The 23687-nt window shown below is 40.7% G+C and overlaps 1 protein-coding gene across 1 annotated transcript in view; it reads right to left on the bottom strand.

Annotated features, from left to right (window-relative positions):
• The window catches only part of LOC131348119 (leucine-rich repeat-containing protein 75A-like), a 32357-nt gene extending 10628 nt beyond the window's left edge, over positions 1–21729 (bottom strand). Inside the window, exons 1-3 of the mRNA XM_058382755.1 lie at positions 20189–21729; positions 16530–16658; positions 11568–11680 (exon numbers count right to left, since the gene is read on the bottom strand). Coding sequence (XP_058238738.1) covers positions 11568–11680; positions 16530–16658; positions 20189–20419 — 473 coding nt within the window. The 5' untranslated portion in view covers positions 20420–21729. The remainder of the gene's footprint in view (positions 1–11567; positions 11681–16529; positions 16659–20188) is intronic.
• Between the last annotated feature and the right edge of the window lie 1958 nt (positions 21730–23687).

The raw sequence follows: 23687 nt of genomic DNA, 5'->3' as shown, positions 1-23687 counted from the left end.
CTTCACGTACAAGAGTGGGCATGCACACACACACACACACACACACACACACTTTTTCTCTTTCTCTTTCTCTTTCCTACACACCTAAACCTCTGCCCTCATACACGTACATGTTGGAACCCATAGAGACTAACACAAGCACAAACTCCGCTCCTTTTCCCCAACCCAACACACAGACAGACACATGCGCACACACACACACACACACACATGCGCGCACACACACCCAAATGAAAGTGCAGGCCTACCCCAAGGGAAACACACACGCCTGCACAAATAGTCTGTTCCTCTGAGTGTAAACAACAAAGAGCGTGCTTCTATCTGATGAGTCATGATCAGGAAGCACTGTTCTGTTTGATTTCTGTCCTCTTCTAAACTGCATGTATTAACAGGACAGATTGGACGAGTGATGGAAAGATTTATGGAGAGAGAGAGTGAGAGAGAGAGACAGAGAGAGACAGAGAGAGAGAGAATACAGGGAGATGCAGACAGAGAAAGAGACAGAGAGAGAGACAGAGATACAGGATACAGAGAGATACAGGCAGAGAGAGAGACAGAGAGAGACATACAGGATACAGAGAGATACAGGCAGAGACAGAGAGAGAGAGATACAGAGAGATAGAGATACATGATACAAAGGGAGATAGACAGACAGACAGACAGAGAGAGAGAGAGAGAGAGAGATACAGGATACAGAGAGAGAGAGACAGACAGACAGACAGGCAAAGAGAGAGAGAGAGGGAGAGAGACAGACAGACAGACATAGAGAGAGACAGAGAGAGAGAGAGAGCGAGAGAGAGACAGAGAGAGAGAGAGAGAGTGTAGCAATAAGTAGAGAGTAATGTAGTAGTACTGAGGTGGGGCAGGTTGCACTGTTTAAATTCTCATATATTTAAATGTAATTTCTCAGAATCTATAGTATATAATAATTTGTTGACAACACAACACAGACAAAATGTCCTTTTTTTTTACCTTGAGCTCACGTTGAAGAATGACTTTGTTTACCCCATTTTTTCCGCACATGCCCAGATCGAGTGTATTGATGTCATAAGCAAAACTAGTCATGTTGAAGAATTTGAAGAATGCCTTTTTCTTTATAACCCCATATTTTTGTGTGGATTGATGACTTAGGCAGAATACAGCCATTTTCTTTAATCACACATCCATCATAAAGAATCTTCAGCATATAAACTGACTTAATGAAGAGTCTGGTATAGAATTTTACAAAGCTTATACTGGAATCATCTCGCACAGTGGGACAAGTAATAATCTTTAAAGATGCAGTCTAGAACAAGATGTTGACCATTCAAGACTGAAGACCATTTCTCCTATAGATATATATAGAATATGAGGTAGAATATGTTACATGTCCTAGCATGATGTGCAATTATGTTACAGTATGTAGTAACAGTAAAGTGATGTGTTACAGGTGAGTGACATGTAGTAACAGTAAAGTGATGTATTACACATACAGGTGAGTTACATGTAGTAACAGTAAAGTGATGTGTTACAGGTGAGTTACATGTAGTAACAGTAAAGTGATGTGTTACAGGTGAGTTACATGTAGTAACAGTAAAGTGATGTGTTACAGGTGAGTTACATGTAGTAACAGTAAAGTGATGTGTTACAGGTGAGTGACATGTAGTAACAGTAAAGTGATGTGTTACAGGTGAGTTACATGTAGTAACAGTAAAGTGATGTGTTACAGGTGAGTTACATGTAGTAACAGTAAAGTGATGTATTACACATACAGGTGAGTTACATGTAGTAACAGTAAAGTGATGTGTTACAGGTGAGTTACATGTAGTAACAGTAAAGTGATGTGTTACAGGTGAGTGACATGTAGTAACAGTAAAGTGATGTGTTACAGGTGAGTGACATGTAGTAACAGTAAAGTGATGTGTTACAGGTGAGTGACATGTAGTAACAGTAAAGTGATGTGTTACAGGTGAGTGACATGTAGTAACAGTAAAGTGATGTGTTACAGGTGAGTGACATGTAGTAACAGTAAAGTGATGTGTTACAGGTGAGTGACATGTAGTAACAGTAAAGTGATGTGTTACAGGTGAGTTACATGTAGTAACAGTAAAGTGATGTGTTACAGGTGAGTGACATGTAGTAACAGTAAAGTGATGTGTTACAGGTGAGTGACATGTAGTAACAGTAAAGTGATGTGTTACAGGTGAGTTACATGTAGTAACAATAAAGTGATGTGTTACAGGTGAGTGACATGTAGTAACAGTAAAGTGATGTGTTACAGGTGAGTGACATGTAGTAACAGTAAAGTGATGTGTTACAGGTGAGTTACATGTAGTAACAGTAAAGTGATGTGTTACAGGTGAGTGACATGTAGTAACAGTAAAGTGATGTGTTACAGGTGAGTGACATGTAGTAACAGTAAAGTGATGTGTTACAGGTGAGTGACATGTAGTAACAGTACAGTGATGTGTTACAGGTGAGTGACATGTAGTAACAGTAAAGTGATGTGTTACAGGTGAGTTACATGTAGTAACAGTAAAGTGATGTGTTACAGGTGAGTGACATGTAGTAACAGTAAAGTGATGTGTTACAGGTGAGTGACATGTAGTAACAGTAAAGTGATGTGTTACAGGTGAGTGACATGTAGTAACAGTAAAGTGATGTGTTACAGGTGAGTTACATGTAGTAACAGTAAAGTGATGTGTTACAGGTGAGTTACATGTAGTAATAGTAAAGTGATGTGTTACAGGTGAGTGACATGTAGTAACAGTAAAGTGATGTGTTACAGGTGAGTGACATGTAGTAACAGTAAAGTGATGTGTTACAGGTGAGTGACATGTAGTAACAGTAAAGTGATGTGTTACAGGTGAGTGACATGTAGTAACAGTAAAGTGATGTGTTACAGGTGAGTTACATGTAGTAACAGTAAAGTGATGTGTTACAGGTGAGTTACATGTAGTAACAGTAAAGTGATGTGTTACAGGTGAGTTACATGTAGTAACAGTAAAGTGATGTGTTACAGGTGAGTGACATGTAGTAACAGTAAAGTGATGTGTTACAGGTGAGTTACATGTAGTAACAGTAAAGTGATGTGTTACAGGTGAGTGACATGTAGTAACAGTAAAGTGATGTGTTACAGGTGAGTGACATGTAGTAACAGTAAAGTGATGTGTTACAGGTGAGTGACATGTAGTAACAGTAAAGTGATGTGTTACAGGTGAGTTACATGTAGTAACAGTAAAGTGATGTGTTACAGGTGAGTGACATGTAGTAACAGTAAAGTGATGTGTTACAGGTGAGTGACATGTAGTAACAGTAAAGTGATGTGTTACAGGTGAGTGACATGTAGTAACAGTAAAGTGATGTGTTACAGGTGAGTGACATGTAGTAACAGTAAAGTGATGTGTTACAGGTGAGTGACATGTAGTAACAGTATAACACATACAGTGTACAGTGCAGTGTGCAGAATGACGATGGAGTAAATCAGTCGTCTTTCAGCTTGGTGGAAAATAAATCAGAACCCAGAGCTCTGTTGTGTACTGTTTGAATTAGTTGTTTGTTATCAAATGTGCAGTTAAAAGACACCTTTCGATTCCAGACTCTATTCAACTAAAGTCAAAACTGGCACACACACACACACTCACAAACACATCCACAAAAAGACCCACAGACATGCACAGGACCACAACTGAAGCAAGTGAATAGCCATTGTTGAAAGGGCAAGTTGTCAGCCCACTGGTCAATACTAACACAATTAGCGAGGCTTTTCCAATAATGGACAGCTTTGAGCTGTGGCGCTCAGATCTATAGGCTCTGCCATCACAGCCATTAGAGAGAGAAGTTATCAGTATGCTGTTGGAGAGCGACTAACTCACTGTGACTCACTGAGGGATGGGATGTGAGTGTGTGTGTGTGTGTGTGTATGTGTGTCTGATAAATTGAAAAGTGAATCAGACAAGAAATAAGACCGTTACTGTGCCATTTGAACCAGACCGAAGATCTTCATGATTCATTCATGACAGACAGAAATAAAGCAAACGACCTGTCACGTCCTACATCACAACCCAAACATACCAGGCCCTGCCATTTTCTTCTGTTAAATGTGTATATTCCTCACACACTCACTCACTGAGTCTTTCTCTTTCACTATTTTATTTTACCAGCTCTCTCTGTCTCTCTTTGCTGCTGCCGGTCGCTTGATGTGATTTTCACACACCCACTTCTCCACAGGAATTCAACCGTAATTAACAGGGAAGGGATTGTAGGAACAATAGGGCTGCAATTCAGTCGATTCTATACCTTGTCCAGAGAGGGTTTAAATGGTAGCTGGTTTGTCAAAAAAATAAAAAATAGAAGCAAAACTCAAAAGAGAAGCAAAACATGGAACGGCCTGTGTACCGGACAACGACGGTTGATTTTTCACTCGTGGCCCCAATTGTGAGACAGAATAAACTACCAATTTCTATTTTGCATGCTTTGTTGGTGCGCATCAGGATATGTCCAAAGAATTTACTATAACAGTACAGTAATGAAAAGGAGCCTCATGTATACGCCTAGTACCCAAAGTTTTCTGTGGGTTCCGTCAAATCTCAGGAAGGCTCATCCCTTTGAGCTGAGGCGAGACCAGGAGACTCAGGGCACAAGGCAGGGTACATGCTGGACAGAATACCAGTCAATCACAGGGCACAATCATAAACACACTCACACAATTTAGAGATGCCAGTGCATGGCTTTGGACTGGTGGGAAGAAACCAGAGAACCTGGAGGTAACCACCAGAGAACTCCATACATACACGGCTGAGTCAGGAATTGAACCCCCAACCCTGGAGGGGTGAGGCAAACGTGCTAACCACCAATGTATCACATTGGAACATGTTTATCTTTAGCTTAGCTGTACGTACAAACAAAGATGGTAGTGTTGCTTATAATCCTTCAAACTGTATTCCATCTTTTCTGTCGTTTAACAAGAGCCTTCACTGATCTTGTGGTTTGTCTTGATTCATTTTTATTTCTACCTAGCGGCTGTAGCTTCAACGTACTTATTTTCCACCATGGAGCATATAGTATATCTTTAGTTAACTGCATTGAATGAAACAGACGATTAAGAGATGGACACTTCTCTTAGCCGATTTGTTTTACTTAGCTGACCGTGCCTTCTTTTCTTTTCTAGCCTAGCAATCTGTTATCGTTCCTATAGTAACAAGGACGTCTTTGGTAAACGCACAACACAAAGATATCACAAAACACGCTTAATTGTTGCCATGGTGATCTTTCCACCTAGCTGTTAAGTAATATATAAGTAATAGCAGGAGCTAGCTAACATACCATGACATTAAACATAACTATAAACGATTGAAACATACAATGTCTCTTTGTTAATGGATTAAAAATCTCATCGCATAAATTGAAATGTATACGAAGGATCGATCATTATGGGATATGTTGTTATTGAAAACAACTCATTCGTTATTTCCCTGAATTGTTTATTCCTTATTTGTAACATCTCTAAAATGAATTTATTTCCTTCATATTACGATTTCATTTACTGGAATAATGTGAGGTTATAGAAATAAATAAGCATTGTTTTTATTATTATTATTATTATTATTATTATTATTATTATTATTATTATTAAACAATCAAAGCCACAGTAACATTGACTTCCACACAGGAAGCACCGTTGTATCCGTGTTCTAGAAAATTCCTGACTCTCTCTCTCTCTTTGGTTTCTTCGATACGTCGTTAAAGACGACGGGCTTCAACCCAATTGCGAGTCAAATGCTGATGGACGTGTTACGCTGGGGTCCATTGTGAAGTGCCCTACTCCGTCTGAAGGGTTCACTCTGTAGGGGTGGAAATTAACAGCCATTTGGAACGCACTCAGATGTCAGTTTCCAAAGCTGCAGCTGGTGGAGTTTTTTGGACGCACAATCGCCGAAATGAACAAGTGTTTCAATTTAATATGAAACAAATGGACGCTTAGGAGCTGAAGGATGCTTAGGAGCGACTTGCATCTGATTTCTGTTTGTTCGGTCTGATTTTGAACGTTAAAAAAGATTTGGGTTGTGCCTCATGTAGCAAATGCTAATATTGGCTTCACTAAATATAATATGTCTCAGCTATATTATCCACCTGTCCACCTGTTGCCTTGGCGATTTTTCATTCATTTAGCCCCCCCCCAAAAAAAGTGAAAGCATAGAAAAGTGACCACTTTGAAAGAAAGAATTATTTCTGCTTATTATGTTATTTCAAGAATACTACACATGGTGGCTGAGGGTGTTTTATCCTTCTAAGTGCCCTACCTAGGGTTCTTGACTTCAGAATCAATTACAAAGGGATGTGATAATGATCATCATTTCTGCTAGTCTTAAGCTTGTTAGCCTTATACAATGCAAATGATTGAAGCTAGACTGCATTTGTATTGCTGTTGTATTTGTAGCCTCTCACGCTAATCCTATACCTTCCTCCTTCTGGTGGCTCTTAGATCAGGCTCGTATCAGCGATCACACTCTGAGATTTATATCTAGCTGTATTTGAATCTAATGAAGCTTGCTAATGCTTACCATCGTTCCCAGTTGCCTAGCGACAGAACAATTTAACTACTCAAATCCCAAGCATATTTTATTGTGTTTTGTTCAATTTCCCATATCGAAATTAGCACTTCCATTGAACCGTGTGAGTAGCACTTGGAAAGATTGCTTTCTTCAGAACAGCAAGCCAAGCCTTTTCTTTAAAAAGAAAAAACATTCCCTACACTGCCCGAACTTTGTCGTCGGCCATCTTCTCGCATCGATCTTAACTCGATCTTAACCATGTTATCTACGAAAGCAACTGAAAATTGTAAAATATATCCGGTTTAAGCAGCAAAATATCCCCCGTGCAAGCGCTTTTTTACGTTTATTTTCAAGGGCGAAACAAACAGAAGGCACAAGCTACGCAACGTTACCTCAGAGTACCATTGAGCGAACTTTCGATTACGCAATATGACCCTTCCGCTGCTTTCAGCTCTAATTTACTCTTACACGATGTAAAATATGGCTTCATACTCGAACTTAATGTGCGTCTAGAAATAAGCTTGCCGTGGGCATTTTAATAACAGCGCATAGAATCTGGGAAGTGAATTGTCCATCAGTTGGTCCCTTCGGTGATTCACTTTTTTATCACTTCGATTCAGAACGACCCTACAAATGGCACCCAAGGGCATTCCTGCTCCTCCTCATTGGCTCAGTCTATCGCTCCTCGATCTCCAGAACCCTCGCGCTTCTTCTCCTCTCATTTCACTTTCTCTTGTGTCTCGCTGTCTCTCTAACTAGCAATCTTACTTTCGTTATTTCTTGCAATCTGTCTCTTCTCCGGGCTCCTGTCTTTCTTTCGCTCTTTCTCTGCTTCCCCCACCCACAGATCCATCTCTCTCTCTCTCTCTTTCTCTCTCTATTTCTCACTCTCTTTCTTTCTTTCTCTCACTCTCTGTTCTAACTGCCCTCTAACGAGCAGGGTCACTGTGCTAACGGGGCTCTCCCTTGCCCAGAGATCCGAGGCCATGTGACAGGAAAACCGGCACACGATGAAATGGACCACTTTCTCACAGGAAATGGGATTACGGTCCGTAATTGTCACTGGTACTCAGCCTAATTGGTTTTTCACTGCTCGGCTCTTGACACTAGTGGTTTCCGAGAGCGAGGAGTCACTGTGCTGTTTTATAAGTGTCTGTTTAGGTTAGGGACGCTTTCACATGGACACTGACACCGGGGTGCTGTTTTTCCATGCCGTCTACTACTACTATATTTAGTTGCGGTGTTTTCCACATTCTTACTGGAAACGAATTCCTTCGGAAAAAAAATCCAAGATTTATCTGCTCCACTGTTCCATCTATCATCCATTAGGACACAGAAACAAACATCTGATCATCTTTAAATCACAATAAGACACTTTAATCCCTCTAATCGTGCGTTAAAATGCAAAAAAATGAATCAAATTAGAGAGAAAATTAAAATATAATCCTTAAATAAATGCAGCAGTCCGTAAACACCGGTATCTAATGTTCACCAATTAACGCACGTTACCAGATCGTGACGATATCAGTTCTGTGTAATTAACAGCCGGAGCCAGAAATCATGATCTTGATTAAGATCTGTTTAATTGTGCAGTCATTTTTCATTTGTAGGTATAACAGTCATTAAATCTCTTCCTTCTGATCACGATCATCCTTTGAGCAACTTATTTACACACACACACACACACGTTCTTTCCTGCTACAGTTCTACCAGGAAAGTTATTCAGAATTCATATTTAGTCATGTGTTCACTGTTTTCCAGATTCGACATCACTAGTACTACTCTATTAAACTAGTACACTAGTACTCGCTCTATTAAAAGTCGTCTTTTTGTTGATGGAACACTTCGATGTTTTGCTGTTTTAGCAATTTTAGCTCTTGTCCTCTCCTCCGTCACTAATGCCGTCTTCGGTCGCTGCGCCTTATATAAAAGTATTAATAACAAAATCACTGGGCTAGCTTATACTCGGCGGCCATGTTTCCCAGTTGCCTAGCAACGTAATAATTCAACTACTCACATCCCGTGCATGTCGCAGTGTGTGTCTTTCCGATATCGAAAGCTTGTAGTTCCATTTAAACCATATGAGTAGAACTTGGAAAAAAGGAAGTCAAGATACAACTATTGCCCCAAATAAAGGAATAAGCTGTATGCAAGGCTGCAGTAAGACTAATTATTGATCTGTACATTGCGTTTATGTACCATATTAACCTTTAAATAAAAAACATTTTTAAAAAATCCATTGAGAAACTGAATAAAGCAAATTCAGCAACCTGTACGTATCTGATTCGACGAAGAAGAATACCGAAACATTTCTTAATGTCTTAATGTTTCATATTTAATGTAAAAGTGTGTGTGTGTGTGTGTCTGAAATCTTTGAGAATGGGAAGAATGTTCCAGAGAGGTCCAAATCCCATGGGTCAAGCTAAGCTTAGGGGAACCACCACACACACACACACACACACACACACACACACACACACACAATGATATGCTACACCAAAATCTAATGCTAACTTTAAAGTTTTGGCTAGTGGAGTGGAAAGGAAAGGAAAGGAAAGGAAAGGAAAGGAAAGGAAAGGAAAGGAAAGGAAAGGAAAGGAAAAAAAGGGAAGGAAAGGAAAGGAAAGGAAAGGAAGAAAGGAAAAAAGGAAAGAAAGGAAAGGAAAGGAAAGGAAAGGAAAAAAGGAAAGAAAGGAAAGAAAGGAAAGGAAAGGAAAGGAAAGGAAAGGAAAGGAAAGGAAAGGAAACGGCAAATGATCCCACACATAAAAAGTGTCAGCTATTCTTGTCCTTGTGGGGACATTTGGTCTCTCCAAAGATATTAACAGACACACACACAGAAGATTACAACATAAATTTTTTAATAACAAAAAAATATAAAACTGTTTATAGTTTCCCCCTCTCTCTCTTGCTCTGTCTCTCTGTGGGATATCTGGTCTCCACACACACACACACACACACACACACACACACACACACACACACACACGCACACGCACACACGCACACATACACACACACACCAAATATAGGTCAGTTAAATCAATAAAAGTAATAAGACATTCTTATACGTGGGAACAAGCAGAAAAATGATGAATGAATACGTTAATAAATAGGACAAGAATTGCAGACATATCTATCTATCTGTCTGCCTGTCTATCTGTCTGTCTATCTATCTATCTATCTATCTATCTATCTATCTATCTGTCTGTCTGTCTGTCTGTCTGTCTGTCTGTCTGTATATCCATTAGGTTTTTGAATCTTTGGGCAGACAGTGAATCAGTCTGACTGAAAAGTAATATGTCTAAATGATGAATGAGTTGATTCAGTGATTCAGATTCAGTAATGCATTACAAGCATTCCTCCTTGTAAAAGTTCTCAGTGAGAGTGTCACCTTTAGATCTGCTCTATAAATCCTTTGACTTTTTTGCCACAAAAAAAAACGTTTCTTGTGAATCATAGTGAATCGTTTCACCTAGTGCAAAAGTGATTCCTGTGCATAAAACCTGAGCAGCTTTTCCTCTCATCAGACACATAGAGTAGGTGGGAAAATGACACAGCTTGTCACGCTGTGTTGTTTAATCACGCTACGTGATCTTAATCGTGAGGGAGACGAGGGATCTGGGGAGTAACACCAGCGCTTACATAACGGGGTTTGTATCATGGATTCATTTGGTTGATTCATGGATTGATCTTTAGTCAGCTCTTTCTCCTGATCATAGTGCAATCTGAGCAAGTTAAAATATCTTGACTCTAGTCAAAATGATCTACTGTTTCTTATTAGAAGATTACAATGAACCGAATATAACATAATTAAACGTAGTTGTAGGCAACTGTTTTTAAGTTTTAAATATTTATTGTTTTATTCTGAGATTATTCTAAGCTCATATTAAGCTAATTTTATATTAGCATTAATTTCCAGAAAGAAGTAAAAAAAAATGTATCACTTAAAAATAGTCTATTAAAATATGTCTAGAAACAGATTTAATACTCTTTTGCTTTGTAGTAATCTAATAATATGAAAAAGGTAGATAAATTTGACCAGATTCGAGAGCATCACCTGCTAAGATGTCACTTTTTTTGCAGAGTGGCAGACTGGACCATATCCATAGTGTGAGTCAGGAATACAGCCAGTCCTTTTCAGGGCACCAAACACACACACACACACACCGATCAGGCATAACATTATAACCACCTGCCTAATATTGGTGTTGGTCGCCTTTTTGCAAAACAGCCCTGACCCGTCATGCACTGTGTATTCTGACCCCTTTCTATCAGAACCAGCATTAACTTCTTCAGCAATTCGAGCAACAGTAGCTCGTCTGTTGGATCGGATCACACGGGCCAGCCTTCACTCCCCACGTGCATCAATGAGCCTTGGCTGTCCCATGACCCTGTCGCCGGTTCACCACTGTTCCTTCTTTGGACCACTTTTGATAGATACTGACCACTACAGACCGGGAACACCCCACAAGAGCTGCAGTTTTGGAGACGCTCTGATCCAGTGGTCTAGCCATCACAATTTGGCCCTTCATCAAACTCGCTCAAATCCTTACGCTTGCCCATTTTTCCTGCTTCTAACATCAACTTTGAGGACAAAATGTTTACTTGCTGCCTAATATATCCCACCCACTAACAGGTGCCATGATGAGGAGATCATCAGTGTTCTTCACTTCACCTGGCAGTGCTCATAATGTTATGCCTGATCAGTGTGTATATATATATATATATATATATATATATATATATATATATATATATATATATATATATATATATACTAACTACAATGGGATGGGTGTTAAGTGGGTATTTCATAGTTCCAGCCTCTCCAGTTAGATCCTACTTTTGGGTTTGATCTCCTCATATCCTTATGGTTTTTTTCTGGATTCTCTGGCTTTCCTCCAACCTCCAAAAAAGCTCAATGCATCGGTGCCATATTGATTGGTGTTGTTATTAGTTTGTAGGTAGGGGTAATTATTTTGTCTATGGATCTAAGTCTAAGTCTAGGGATCTTGTCAGTGAGGAGCTCACCTCGCCTGGGGTTTTCCCTTCAGGAGACCCTGTCGTCTCCAACGTGGATGAGGACTCAGGTGGTACGTCAGTTGGCGGCATACCTTCTCCATGGCACTCAGAGACTCACCCTCCTGTTAGAGAAAGAGAGGGAGAGTGTGAGAGAGAGAGAGAGAGAGAGAGAGAGAGAGAAGACAAGTGTGATGTGTTAAAAATAATCAGCTATTTATCCACTGTGTGGTTGGTTATTGATCTGTTCAACCTCCTGAGTCTCTTTGGCAGTAAATGCACTTGTTCTCTCACATCCTCTCTCTCTCTACTCACTTTAGCCCGGACTCTTCTACTGTCACCCCTGCCACCCCTCATCCATCCACCCACACACCCACCCACTCACACACACACACACGCGGAGCTGCCCAGCAGGAGCTCTCTGTGGTCCAGGGAGCCATGGGGTGCCTGTCTGCCCAATCACAGGCTGTATGGATTGCCTCTCACTGTGGGGCGTCACAAATGTAGTCATGTTCCAGAGTTCCAGATATGACCTTGGATCATTGTCCTGCTGTCTGTAAAACTGTTCATCGCGTTCATCAAGGAGGACATGGTCCGCCAAGAATCTGGAGGTGGATTCCTAGGAAGGTCTCGTTAGCGTTCACAAGATAAAGGATGTCCAATTTGAAAGAGGAGCATAAATCTGTTCAGCAGACGCAAGCTTAAGAACTCTAGTCGAGTAAAGGAGCTTGTATTGTCATTTCTACCATGATACAGCAGGTGCAATATACAGTAAGGTTTCTCCAGGACCATGGTGCTACATAAAAGACAGAACTACAGGAGACACAGAACTAGGTATGCTACACAGTACTATATAAAGTATACAAGGTGATACAGTGCAGAACAACGCAGGAGTTTTGACAGAAATTCCCTGAAATATTCAAACCAGCCTACCATTAAACATACCAGTATACCATTAAACATACCAGTATACCATTAAACATACCAGTATACCATCAAGTGTTACTGGGATCACACTTTACCCCATTCAAATGCTCTCTGTAATAACCTGAGACTAGAGCAGTAATCAGGAAACTCTTAACTGCAATAACACTGGGTCTCTCTCTCACACACACACACACACACACACACATGCACACATGCACACACACGCACACACACACACACACACACAAGTTTCCTCGAGTTCTTGATTCTACATCCTTCAGCCTGTGATCCACCATGTCTAAACATTTCCTTCCTTCCTTCCTTCCTTCTTCCACTCATCTATTAACTCATTCCTTTCAATCCATCCTTTTATCCTTCTGTCTATCCATGCTTCTATCCTTTCAGTATATATAAAACCCTGGAATGGTGCGAAAAACAAATTCTGATGCTTGTTCTGAATATTAACTCAGAAGAATTATTATTGTTGTCATATATACATTACACCACAGTGTGACTCTTTATTCACATATCACAGCTTTACAGGTTGGGGTCAGAGCACAGGGTCAGCCATGATGCAGCGCTCCTGGAGAAGAGAGGGTTCGGGGACTTGCTCAGGGGCCCAGCAGTGGCAGCTTGAACCCTGACCTTCTGATCAACAGCTCAGAGCCTTAACCCCTGTCTGACCAGACACTATAATGATGTAATGTCTGAGAAAACTACTGTACTACTGAAAACTACTGTAGTACTGATGGAACTGGTTAGGATACATTACTCACTGCACTGTACTTGAGTCAACATACCTCGGTGTTCGAAAACTGAATTATTTTTCCCCATAGGAAATAATGTAAAACGAATTAATCTGTTTCAACTCGATGGCTGATCTCACAACACATCATCATCATCATCATCATCGTCTCCCGCTTATCTGTAGCCGGGTTGCAGGGGCAGCAGTCTAAGCAGGGATGCCCAGACTTCTCTCTCCCTAGCCACTTCCTCCAACTCTTCCGGGGGAATTCCAAGGCGTTCCCAAGTCAGCCGAGAGACATAGTCCCTCCAGCGTGTCCTGGGTCTCTTCCCGGTGGGGCATGCCCGGAACACCTCCCCTGGGAGAGATGTCCAGGAGGCATCTGAAACAGATGCCCAAGCCACCTCAACTGGCCCCTTTGACTCAAAAATTCAATCGAATACACAGGGGTGGTCGAGGACCGAGGTACGACTGTACTGTTTAGACTGGAAGTACTGTTTGTGATATGAGACACAGCCCTGATTTTCTTCCAAATGATGGCATGAGTCAAGTGAAGGATAGCTTTTTCTGATCTTCAGTGATCTTCTCCTGCATGTCTGAGATCGGGCCAAGTCTTGAAAATGGAGACGACAACACAACAAAATGCTGGAGCGCAGATTTTCTACTGAAAGTTCTAGTGGGAAATATAGCTACATATAATGCCTATGTGTGTGTGTGTGTGTGTGTGTGTGTGTGTGTGTCTGTGTGTGTGAGTGTGTGTGTGTGAGAGTGTGTGTGTGTGTGTTTACAGCTTTACAGTACTGTGGTTTCATCATGATCATGTTTCCCATTTCTCATTGTTCACTTTGTCAATTCTTCTAATCTCTTTACTTTTCACGCACATTTGCACTTACAGTGTGCGTACACACACACACACACACACACATACACACACACGCACATCTAGTGTGCACACACAGACACACACATGCACAGAAACACACAAACACACCCACACGCTGTGACAAATTATGAGTCTCAAATTACCTCCTCATCTCCATTACTCTGTCTCTGCATCCAACATCTTTCCATCCTTCTGTAAGTGTGTGTGTGTGTGTGTGTGTGTGTTTGTGTGTCTGGTTCATTAACTCTAACAAAAACAGTAGAAGTCTAGCCATGCAGAACTATGATGAGTGACTCATTTTGCTGCAATGGGGGTCTTGCTGATGGTGTGTGTGTGTGTGTTTAAGCTCAACAGGCTCTATGCTAATACCTCACTAGAGAATTTCTCTTTCATCCTCTCTTCCCTTCCTGTGTCCCCATTCAGGAGCTCAGCCAAACGCCACAAACACACTGACAGGATACAAAAGAGCTCAGGCACTGGGCAACATCAAAAACGCTGATTAAGAACACACACACACACACACACACACAAACACACACACACACACAAATGATGAATAATGCTCATAAAATGAATATGAATATGGAAAGACCTGCAGCTTGTCTATTAACTTCACAACCTATGCAGAATGTGTGTGTGTGTGTGTGTGTGTGTGTGTGTGTGCGTGCGTGTGTGTGTGCGTGTGTGTGTATGTGTGTGTGTGTGTGTGTGCCCATGGAGAAGCACACACATTAATAAGGATAACCAACCAAAGCAAATGACCAAAGCAAGCCTCTCAAACAACCCTGTGTTTTGAAACATTTGTGTGTGTGTGTGTGCGTGTGTGTGTGTGTGTGTGTGTGTTTTCCCCTTGCTGATGCTGAAGATGCTATATATAGGTGAGTAAAAGAGACAGTGTTTGTCTATAAGGCTGGAGAGATGGTGCCTTATATCACTGCAGCTCCATCACTGTGTTCCCTCTATAATAACCTGAGACTAGAGCAGTAATGAGGAAACTCTTCACTGCAGTAACACTGGGTCTCTCTCTCTCTCTCTCTCTCTCACACACACACACACACACACACACTTTCTCTAAAGTCGTCTAAATATAGAACTGTACTGGAAGTTTCCTCTACAGGTATGATTGTTTCTTTTATTCCTGAACAAAGGAGAAAGAAAGGGAAAGAAGAAAAGAAGGTGAGAAAGAGAGAGAGAGAGAGAGAGAGAGAAAGAAAGAAAGAAAGAAAGAAAGAAAGAAAGAAAGAAAGAGGTTTCCTCAAGTTCTTGATTACATCCTTCAGCCTGTGATCCATGTCTAAACAATTTCTTCCTTCCCCCATCTTCCTTCCTTCCTTCCTTCCTTCCTTCCATCATCTTTTGTATATTTACTGTCCTTCCTTCCTTCTTTCCATTCATTTATTAATTCATTCTATCCTTCTATCCTTTCAATTTGTTCCTTCCTTTCACTCATTTATTCTATAATTCATTAATTTGCTCATTTAATTCCTTTATGTATTCCGTCCTTCCTTCCTTCCTTCCTTCCTTCCTTCCTTCCTACATATTTCCCTAAGGAAGGAGAAACGAGTAACAAATAGAAGGATGAATGAAGGATTCAAGAAGAAAAGAACAAAGAAGAAAGGGAAGGAAAACTGAAGAAAGAAGGAGAGACTAAAGGAGGAAGGAATCAACAATGGAAAGAAAAAATGAAGGAAGGAAGGGAGGAAGGACATAAAAAGCAAAGAGAGAGAGATTGAGAGAGAGACTGTGTGTGTGTGTGTGTGTGTGTGTACATGTGTGTGTACATGTGTGTATATGTGTGTGTGTGTACATGTGTGTATATGTGTGTGTGTGTGTACATGTGTATGTGTGTGTGTATGTGTATATGTGTGTGTGTGTACATGTGTATGTGTGTGTGTGTGTGTACATGTGTATGTGTGGGTGTGTGTGTGTGTGTACATGTGTGTGTGTGTGTACATGTGTGTGTGTACATGTGTATGTGTGGGTGTGTATACGTGTGTGTGTGTACATGTGTGTGTGTGTGTGTGTGTGTACATGTGTATGTGTACATGTGTGTGTGTGTGTACATGTGTGTGTGTACATGTGTATGTGTGGGTGTGTGTACATGTGTATGTGTGGGTGTGTGTGTGTATACATGTGTGTGTGTACATGTGTGTGTATGTGTGTGTACATGTGTATGTGTACATGTGTGTGTGTGTATACATGTGTGTGTGTACGTGTGTGTATGTGTGTGTACATGTGTATGTGTACATGTGTGTGTGTGTGTACATGTGTGTGTGTACATGTGTATGTGTGGGTGTGTGTACATGTGTATGTGTGGGTGTGTGTGTGTATACGTGTGTGTGTACATGTGTGTGTGTGTACATGTGTGTGTGTGTGTGTGTGTACATGTGTGTGTGTACATGTGTGTGTTTGATCCTACCGTTTTTGGACACTGCACATAGCGAGCGAGGCTGATGATAAGGTCATGGGTGATGGGGTCCACCATATTGCGAAAGCTGGCATACCGGTACAACACATCATCCAGAGACGTTGACTCCATACCTAAATCCTACACAAACACACACACACACACACACACCATTTACCTGCCTATATATAAAAGTATATACAGTAAAACATGTAGTGCGTTTCATAAAAACATATGAAGGTGGTTCTCGGCGTGTCTCCCAACCTCCAGATCTCACTTTCCACAAAAACTAAACACACTGTGCACTGTACTCTGTTTGCAGAAATATATTAGATTTAATTCAGATTATTTGTTATAAAGCAATATCTTGGCATTCAGCGAGTACTTTTAAAACTGATGATGATGATGATGATGATGATGGCCCTGTATAAACAGTCTAGAGATACATGAGATTGCTGTGGATGGTACCACTTAGAAACCATCAGATGGCTTTGGACTGCAATTAAAAAACAGATTTGCACTCAAGTCTCCACAGATGATCATCAAATAAAACAGACTTGATGCTAAAACACATTTACATGGGAAATGATTTATAATCACACTCTGCGGTGTCACCCAGATGAGGATGGGTTTCCTCTCAAGGTTTCTTCCTCATATTGGGATAAAAAAGGGATTTATACCTTGAATTTATATATACATATATATATATATATATATATATATATATATAATTCTGTATAGCTGCTTTGTAACAACGTCCATTGTTAAAAGTGCTGTACAAATAAAATTGAATTGAATTTTACACCGATCAGGCATAACATTATGACCACCTGCCTAATATTGTGCTGGTCCCCGTTTTTGCTGCCAAAACTGCCCTGACCCATCATGCACTGTGTATTCTGACATCTTTCTATTAACTTCTTCAGCAATCTGAGCAACAGTAGGTCATCTGTTGGATCGGATCACACTGCCTCATGATTACGTAACATCTAAAAAGGTGAAGAAATCAATGGAAATTCAATTTATATCTGTTCAAAAGCAACAGTTTTTAAGCCGTTGGTCGCTCTAATTAAGTCATTTTATTTTATTATAAGAGTATTACTATTATTATAATAAGAATATATAAATATAAGTTTTTAAAATAGCCCTAAGGACAATCCACCACTACTTATTCCCGTCTCTCTCCCCTAGTGTTCCCAGGATAGACTCCAGCTCCAGCACAACCCTGACCCGGATGAAGCAGTTAACTTCCTGTGGGTTTTCAAACCCTTACTTTGGTATTTTTCTGTATTAAGGTCAAATTGTTTACATTATTGATGCAGCACCGTTGTTCCTTGACGCCTCCATTTGCCTGTGGGGAAGAAGAAGTGAACTTTTTGTTCTGGGAGAACTGCATGAGATGTTCAGAGAGACAGTGTTGTATGTGGGTTCTATATTGATTTGCATTGCAGAAATGAAAGGTATGGCGGCAAACGTGTGGGTGTGTGCATATGCGAGTGAGAGAGAGAGAGAGAGAGAGAGAGAGAGAGAGAAAGATGGAGACCACAGGTGCTTTAAGTGTGATGAATCCAGAGTTTAATGACCCTAGAGACACAGCGTAAGAGTGAATCAGAGACGTGAGGTCTTCCAGCATCACCCGGACGTTGTTATTAGCATTAAAATGGCACAGAAAACAAGATTTTCCATATGATGTTTAGCCATAAGCACTCAAACCAATGCCCTAGCCAAGAAAATGGAGATATGTCTTGGCGTGATTTGCTTTATCGAGGACTAAACAAATAAGGTGAGCGTCTGGGAAGGACTAATGCATTTGATTGAAAGGCTAGCATGTGCTGATGAGACAGAAATACATTCGAATAGATCTGCTGACTGCCCATGTCATGATGAAATAACCATCTAAAGTAAATCAGAGAGAGAGAGAGAGAGAGAGAGAGAGAGAGAGAGAGGACATGTAGAGGCAGGTGGTCTTCGGCAATACCCGTGCACACTAATGAATGTATGGACATATTAAATATTTATGAACTGATAAGTCCTCTCCCTTTTCTCAGCTGTATACTGTTTCTGAAAGCGACAGAAAGAGAGAGAGAGAGAGAGAGAGAGAGAGAGAGAGGGGTCAGATGAACAGCAAAAGGAACTGGAGACTGAGAATTTTCTTCTTTTTTTCCAGTTTGAGATTGGAGCTTTAACTGGAAGAGATTGGGAGAGAATCCAGTATACCAGTACATTTCAATCAGCTTAAAGGAACTCACACCAGGGCTTTTTGTTTAACCTAATCTCTACACACAACATCCACTGTGTGTGTGAGCAAGGATATGTAACCGGGTCCAAAATTTGAGTACAGTCCCATAATGCTGGGAGCCGAGGCAACGAAAGTGGGTGTATTTTTTTTTGCATTCTCTTTCCTGTCCAGCACAGCAGCACTAGCCAATCACACGCATCTGTGAGCTTGCGTATGCAGAAGAGGGCAGATAGCACTCTCTTCCAAAAGGGCTTTTCATACTTGAAAATGTTAACCCTGGGTCATCCTAAACCCCGGATAAACAGAATCCTGGGTTATCTGTAATCAGGTTTCACACTGCTCATAATTGTTAATCCTGGGTATTCATTAACACACGTTTCACACTGTAGCTTCCTAAACCCCGGGGTTAACGTTCTTATTTGCATATTTGCAGACTGCTCAATTTCTGCAATTGCATGCTGCTCAATTTCTGATTGGCTGTCTGTTGCCAAGCGTCCAGCAGCAACAAGCAAACACCGCTCCGCTTCACACTGAACAAACTTAGCGCAGCATTGCGGGGTTAACACCACAGATGCGGTGCTAACCATGCTCCGGAGGGTTATCATATCCATCCATTTTCTATGCCCGCTTTATTCCTAATTAGGGTCACGGGGATCTGCTGGGGCCTATCCCAGAGCACATTGGGCAAAAGGTAGGGGTACACCCTGGACAGGGTCACCAGTCCATCACAGGGCCACACATACACTCCTATGGGCAATTTACAATTACCAGTCAACCTAATGTACATGATTTTGGACTGTGGAAGTACATACAAACTCCACACAGAAAGGCCCCTACCTGTTAGAACCCGGGATTCAAACCCAGGACCTTCTTGCAGTGAGGCAACAGTGCTAACCACTAAGCCACCATGCTACCCAGGTTATAATATATTAATTCATATATTAATTCATTAAAAGTGTTTAGAACGACGATAACCTGGGGTTAAGAGCAGTGTGAAAAGCCTATGAGTGTGTTATGCTGCCACGTGAGCTAACCAATGGATTTAATATTTGTCCAGTCCTCATAGGAAAAACCTTCATGATGTTATTCAGACACATTGAGGCCACAACTGTTATTATGCAGTACTGAACTACGTATTACTCTTATGACCCTTATTCACAAAGGCATTTTCTGTCTGTGTTCATAATCAGAGTTTACTCATTTCATGCTTTAAAATGTTCTTATTCTATTGCCAGATCATTTTGCTTCTTTCTAGAAATCTGAATTTGGTAGATATCAGTTTAGAATAGAAAAGAAAGAGCAAGAACAGAAAGTGGCTCACACATGCAGAAGCCTCATACATCAGAATAAAAATTGCATTGCACCACCAAAGATTCTTTACTACATTCTGTCTGCTTGGTATGCTTAGTAAACTGTTTATTGATTATTTTACCTGTCTCAGACTTTTCAGCAGCTCACTGGCCTCGTCCTGTCTCCCCTCCTTCGCCTTCAGCATCACGTCCTGAATCATGCCAATGCGACGGCGGTATGGAGCAGGCACCCCTGGATTCTCTGGGCGCTCGTTTGAGGATGACCGGAGCAGGACAGAGCCCTGAGCTCGTCTCCAAACCCCCAGAAATGGTCCAGAAGCAGCCTCGGGGCCTTTGGACTGCCTAGCCCCCATCCTGCAGTGCTGAATTCTCAGGTGTAGCTATACGCATCACGACTCCTTGTGCTGAATTGATTCGTTCTGACCATCAACGTAATCTATTCTTGATACAAACTAGTATTGATTGATTTGTGCTGAATGAAATGCTTAGAGGGGCCATCTAGAAATAGGCTGGGGGCAGGCAAAGTGGGCAATTTTAAAACCCAGCTGATTCACATCTATGTGACGGCATTTTATGATGGCCTGAATTACTAAATTACATTAAGTCATGAAAGTATAAAGGCAAACTAATACAATGTCTCGGATAATCCTTGCAAATTGATGAGATCTATCCGCTTAAAAGAGTCGTTTCAAAAGAATCGATTCGCTCTACTCATTCAAAATAGCCGTAGACTCGATTCGCGCCACACACGTAATAGGCATAGATCAAAAAGAATCGATTCGCTCCACCCACTTAGAATAGTTTTCAAAAGAATCGATTCGCTCTACCCAATCAAAACAGTGGTTTATAAAGAATCGATTCACTCTACTCACTCTCACAGTCGTTTTCAAAACAGTCGAGTCGCTGTACTCACTTGAAAGAGTCGTTTAATACGAATGACTCGCGCTGTTCGCTCAAAATAATAGCTACAGAAGAATCTACTCACTCGAAGGAGTCATGTAAAATGAACCGATTCGCCGGACTCGCTTTAAAAAAAATGAATGTTCAGTTGATTGAGCACGGTTTGTTCAGGTGTATCAAGCGAGTATTCCATTACTTTCTCATGTAATAAACAAATGGCTCCAATTCCATTCAAATGTCACGGTTCGATGATCTCCATTTCCACTGTGATGAATATTGTTTGATAAGAGCCAAACCCTTCACATGGAAGAACACAGTAGCAAAAAAAAAAACAACAACAACGAGTCCAAACGTCAATTCATTTCATTGTGTCAATTAATTCCATGAAACAAGTCAGTTCATGAGAAGAAAGACGTCTTGAGACAGACTTCAAGCTGAGGCAGCTGACAGCTGAGAGAAATCCATGACATGCAACGTGATATATAACACCTGATACGCACGCGCCACCGGCAGATCCTCTGAAATAAACGCACCGTCAACCTTTAGCAACTTTTACTTCCAAAAAGAAAAAGAAAAGGAAAAATCATTCCCGATGGACAAAAAAAACAAAACAAAACAAAGCACGTCCCCGTTCTCCAAAAAATGAACTAAAAAACGAGTAGTTTGCCTGCGCTGTTTACATCTGATACACGGTTAACACCAAGAGCGCGCGCAGCTGGTGTTCTGTGTCTCGCGCTTTCTCGGTAACTCTCTCCCTGTCAACATGAGCCATCATCTCATTTAACCCCCTCACACCGAGCTGCAAGATTCCTGCCAAAAGGAAAAAAAAAAGTACTGACTGACTATGTGCATGCATAATAATCTGGCAAGACGCTGTTTTCCCTTGAACAAGAACTTGAACGCGTTGTAATTGTGCACGTGCGTTTGGACATTTCACATTTTTCAGACGTGGGCTTTTCACCTGTAGTGCATGTAGTTGGAATTTGGCATGCTACAAAAAAATGACGTGATTTTGACATCTGATCAATTATTTCCCCATGTGATTCTTCCAAATGATTTATTTAATTGCATATGATTCTTACACTTGATTCATTGTTGCACGTGATCATTTTACATGATTCATGCTCGTTATTAATTGATTTGATTCTTGCATCTGATTCATTTTTCAAATGGGATTTTTTTCACACACACACACACCAGCAAAGGAAGTGAGGAGGTCTAAGCTCATCTACTACACTCTGAACCTTTGTCCAGTTTAGAGGACTATTTTGTTATCCACCATTTTCTAATTTCGACTGCTTTCACCTCTTCCAGCCCAAGCTGATGAAGAACCCTTCTCCAGAGCAGCCTGCATCTCTGGCAACTTTGTGTACTATACTTCATTTTTACGACATCTACTATATTCAAACCCTAAATTCTTGGTGTCAGGCCTGGGCAGCGTTACAGCTACCCAATACAGCTCTGTGACTTCCAAGCTGCCATGAAAACGACTGAATTGAATTAAGTGTGTGTGTGTGTGTGTGTGTATGTGAGATGAATGTTTGCTCTAAACTGGGTGTATTCATTTCCTGGAGTAAACCTTGTGAACTTTGCACCTCTTCCTTGAAGCTGGACTTCTGTTCTTCTATTTATGATGGTCATACAGGACCTCCTCCCTGTCCTTAAGTCAGAACAGTTCAGAAACTTCATACACGTAAACACACATCTACTCAAATCCACAGCATTGGAGAACACAATTTCTAGGTCACTCTCATCACAGTCCTGGTGTAAATGGTTTTGAAGCTGATTTGATGAAGCTCTTCTTTTTGATTCTCTTTAAAAATGGACAGAATGAAAAACCTAAGACAAGAAGCTTAATGTTTAACATTTATTCTATTTTGCAGAAGAAATACAGAGGCTTTTATGGGGAAGAACTTGGATGTGAAGATTTTTTTTTTGTAGTTTGTCTCCACCTGTTGACCAAGTGTGTATTCATTTAAACCAGATTAATGTGCAGGGTCCTGGGGCATCTGTGTAGTTGTGTTCGTCTAAATCTCTGACCATCTGTGAGAAACCTGTGGGTAAAACAGTAAGGATCTTGCTTCTACCACAGTAGTGGACAAAGCTGATGTACTTGTGTTATAGGTTTTGGGAAGACTGGAAAATGTCAACCTGAGACAGGAGATATAAAGCAGCAAACTACATTATATATAATATATATATATATATATATATATATATATATATATATATATATATATATATATATATATATACACACACACACACACACGAAAAGGTGGACGAATGTATTTTTTAAGAATGGATTTAGTCAATTAGTTTGCTTTTTCTGCTTGTTGATGAAATATCTTCCATGTCTGCTTCTTCTTATAATGTTCATTTCATGTTTTCAGCCCTCCGGCTTTGACCTTTCTTGGAGTTTTTTGGGCGTCATTATATGCAAATGAGCTGTAAAATGATTTTTTATAAAGCCAATGGAATTTTTTTAGCCTGGTCTGGTTTACACAAACATCATTACTAAATGACCGATAGGTGTGGTTTGGCATGTCAACTTAAGATCCCACTGTTTTCATATACACTGATCTGCCATAAAATTATGACCACCTGCCTAATATTGTGTTGGTCCCCCTTTTGCTGCCAAAACAGCCCTGACCCGTCCTGCACTGTGTATTCTGACCCCTTTCTATCAAAACCAGCATTAACTTCTTCAGCAGTTTGAGC

The sequence above is a fragment of the Hemibagrus wyckioides genome, linkage group LG28, assembly GCF_019097595.1.
Source record: "Hemibagrus wyckioides isolate EC202008001 linkage group LG28, SWU_Hwy_1.0, whole genome shotgun sequence".
Taxonomy (NCBI): domain Eukaryota; kingdom Metazoa; phylum Chordata; class Actinopteri; order Siluriformes; family Bagridae; genus Hemibagrus; species Hemibagrus wyckioides.
Note: the sequence above shows the minus strand (reverse complement) of the source record. Positions and strands in the feature narration are given on the sequence as shown.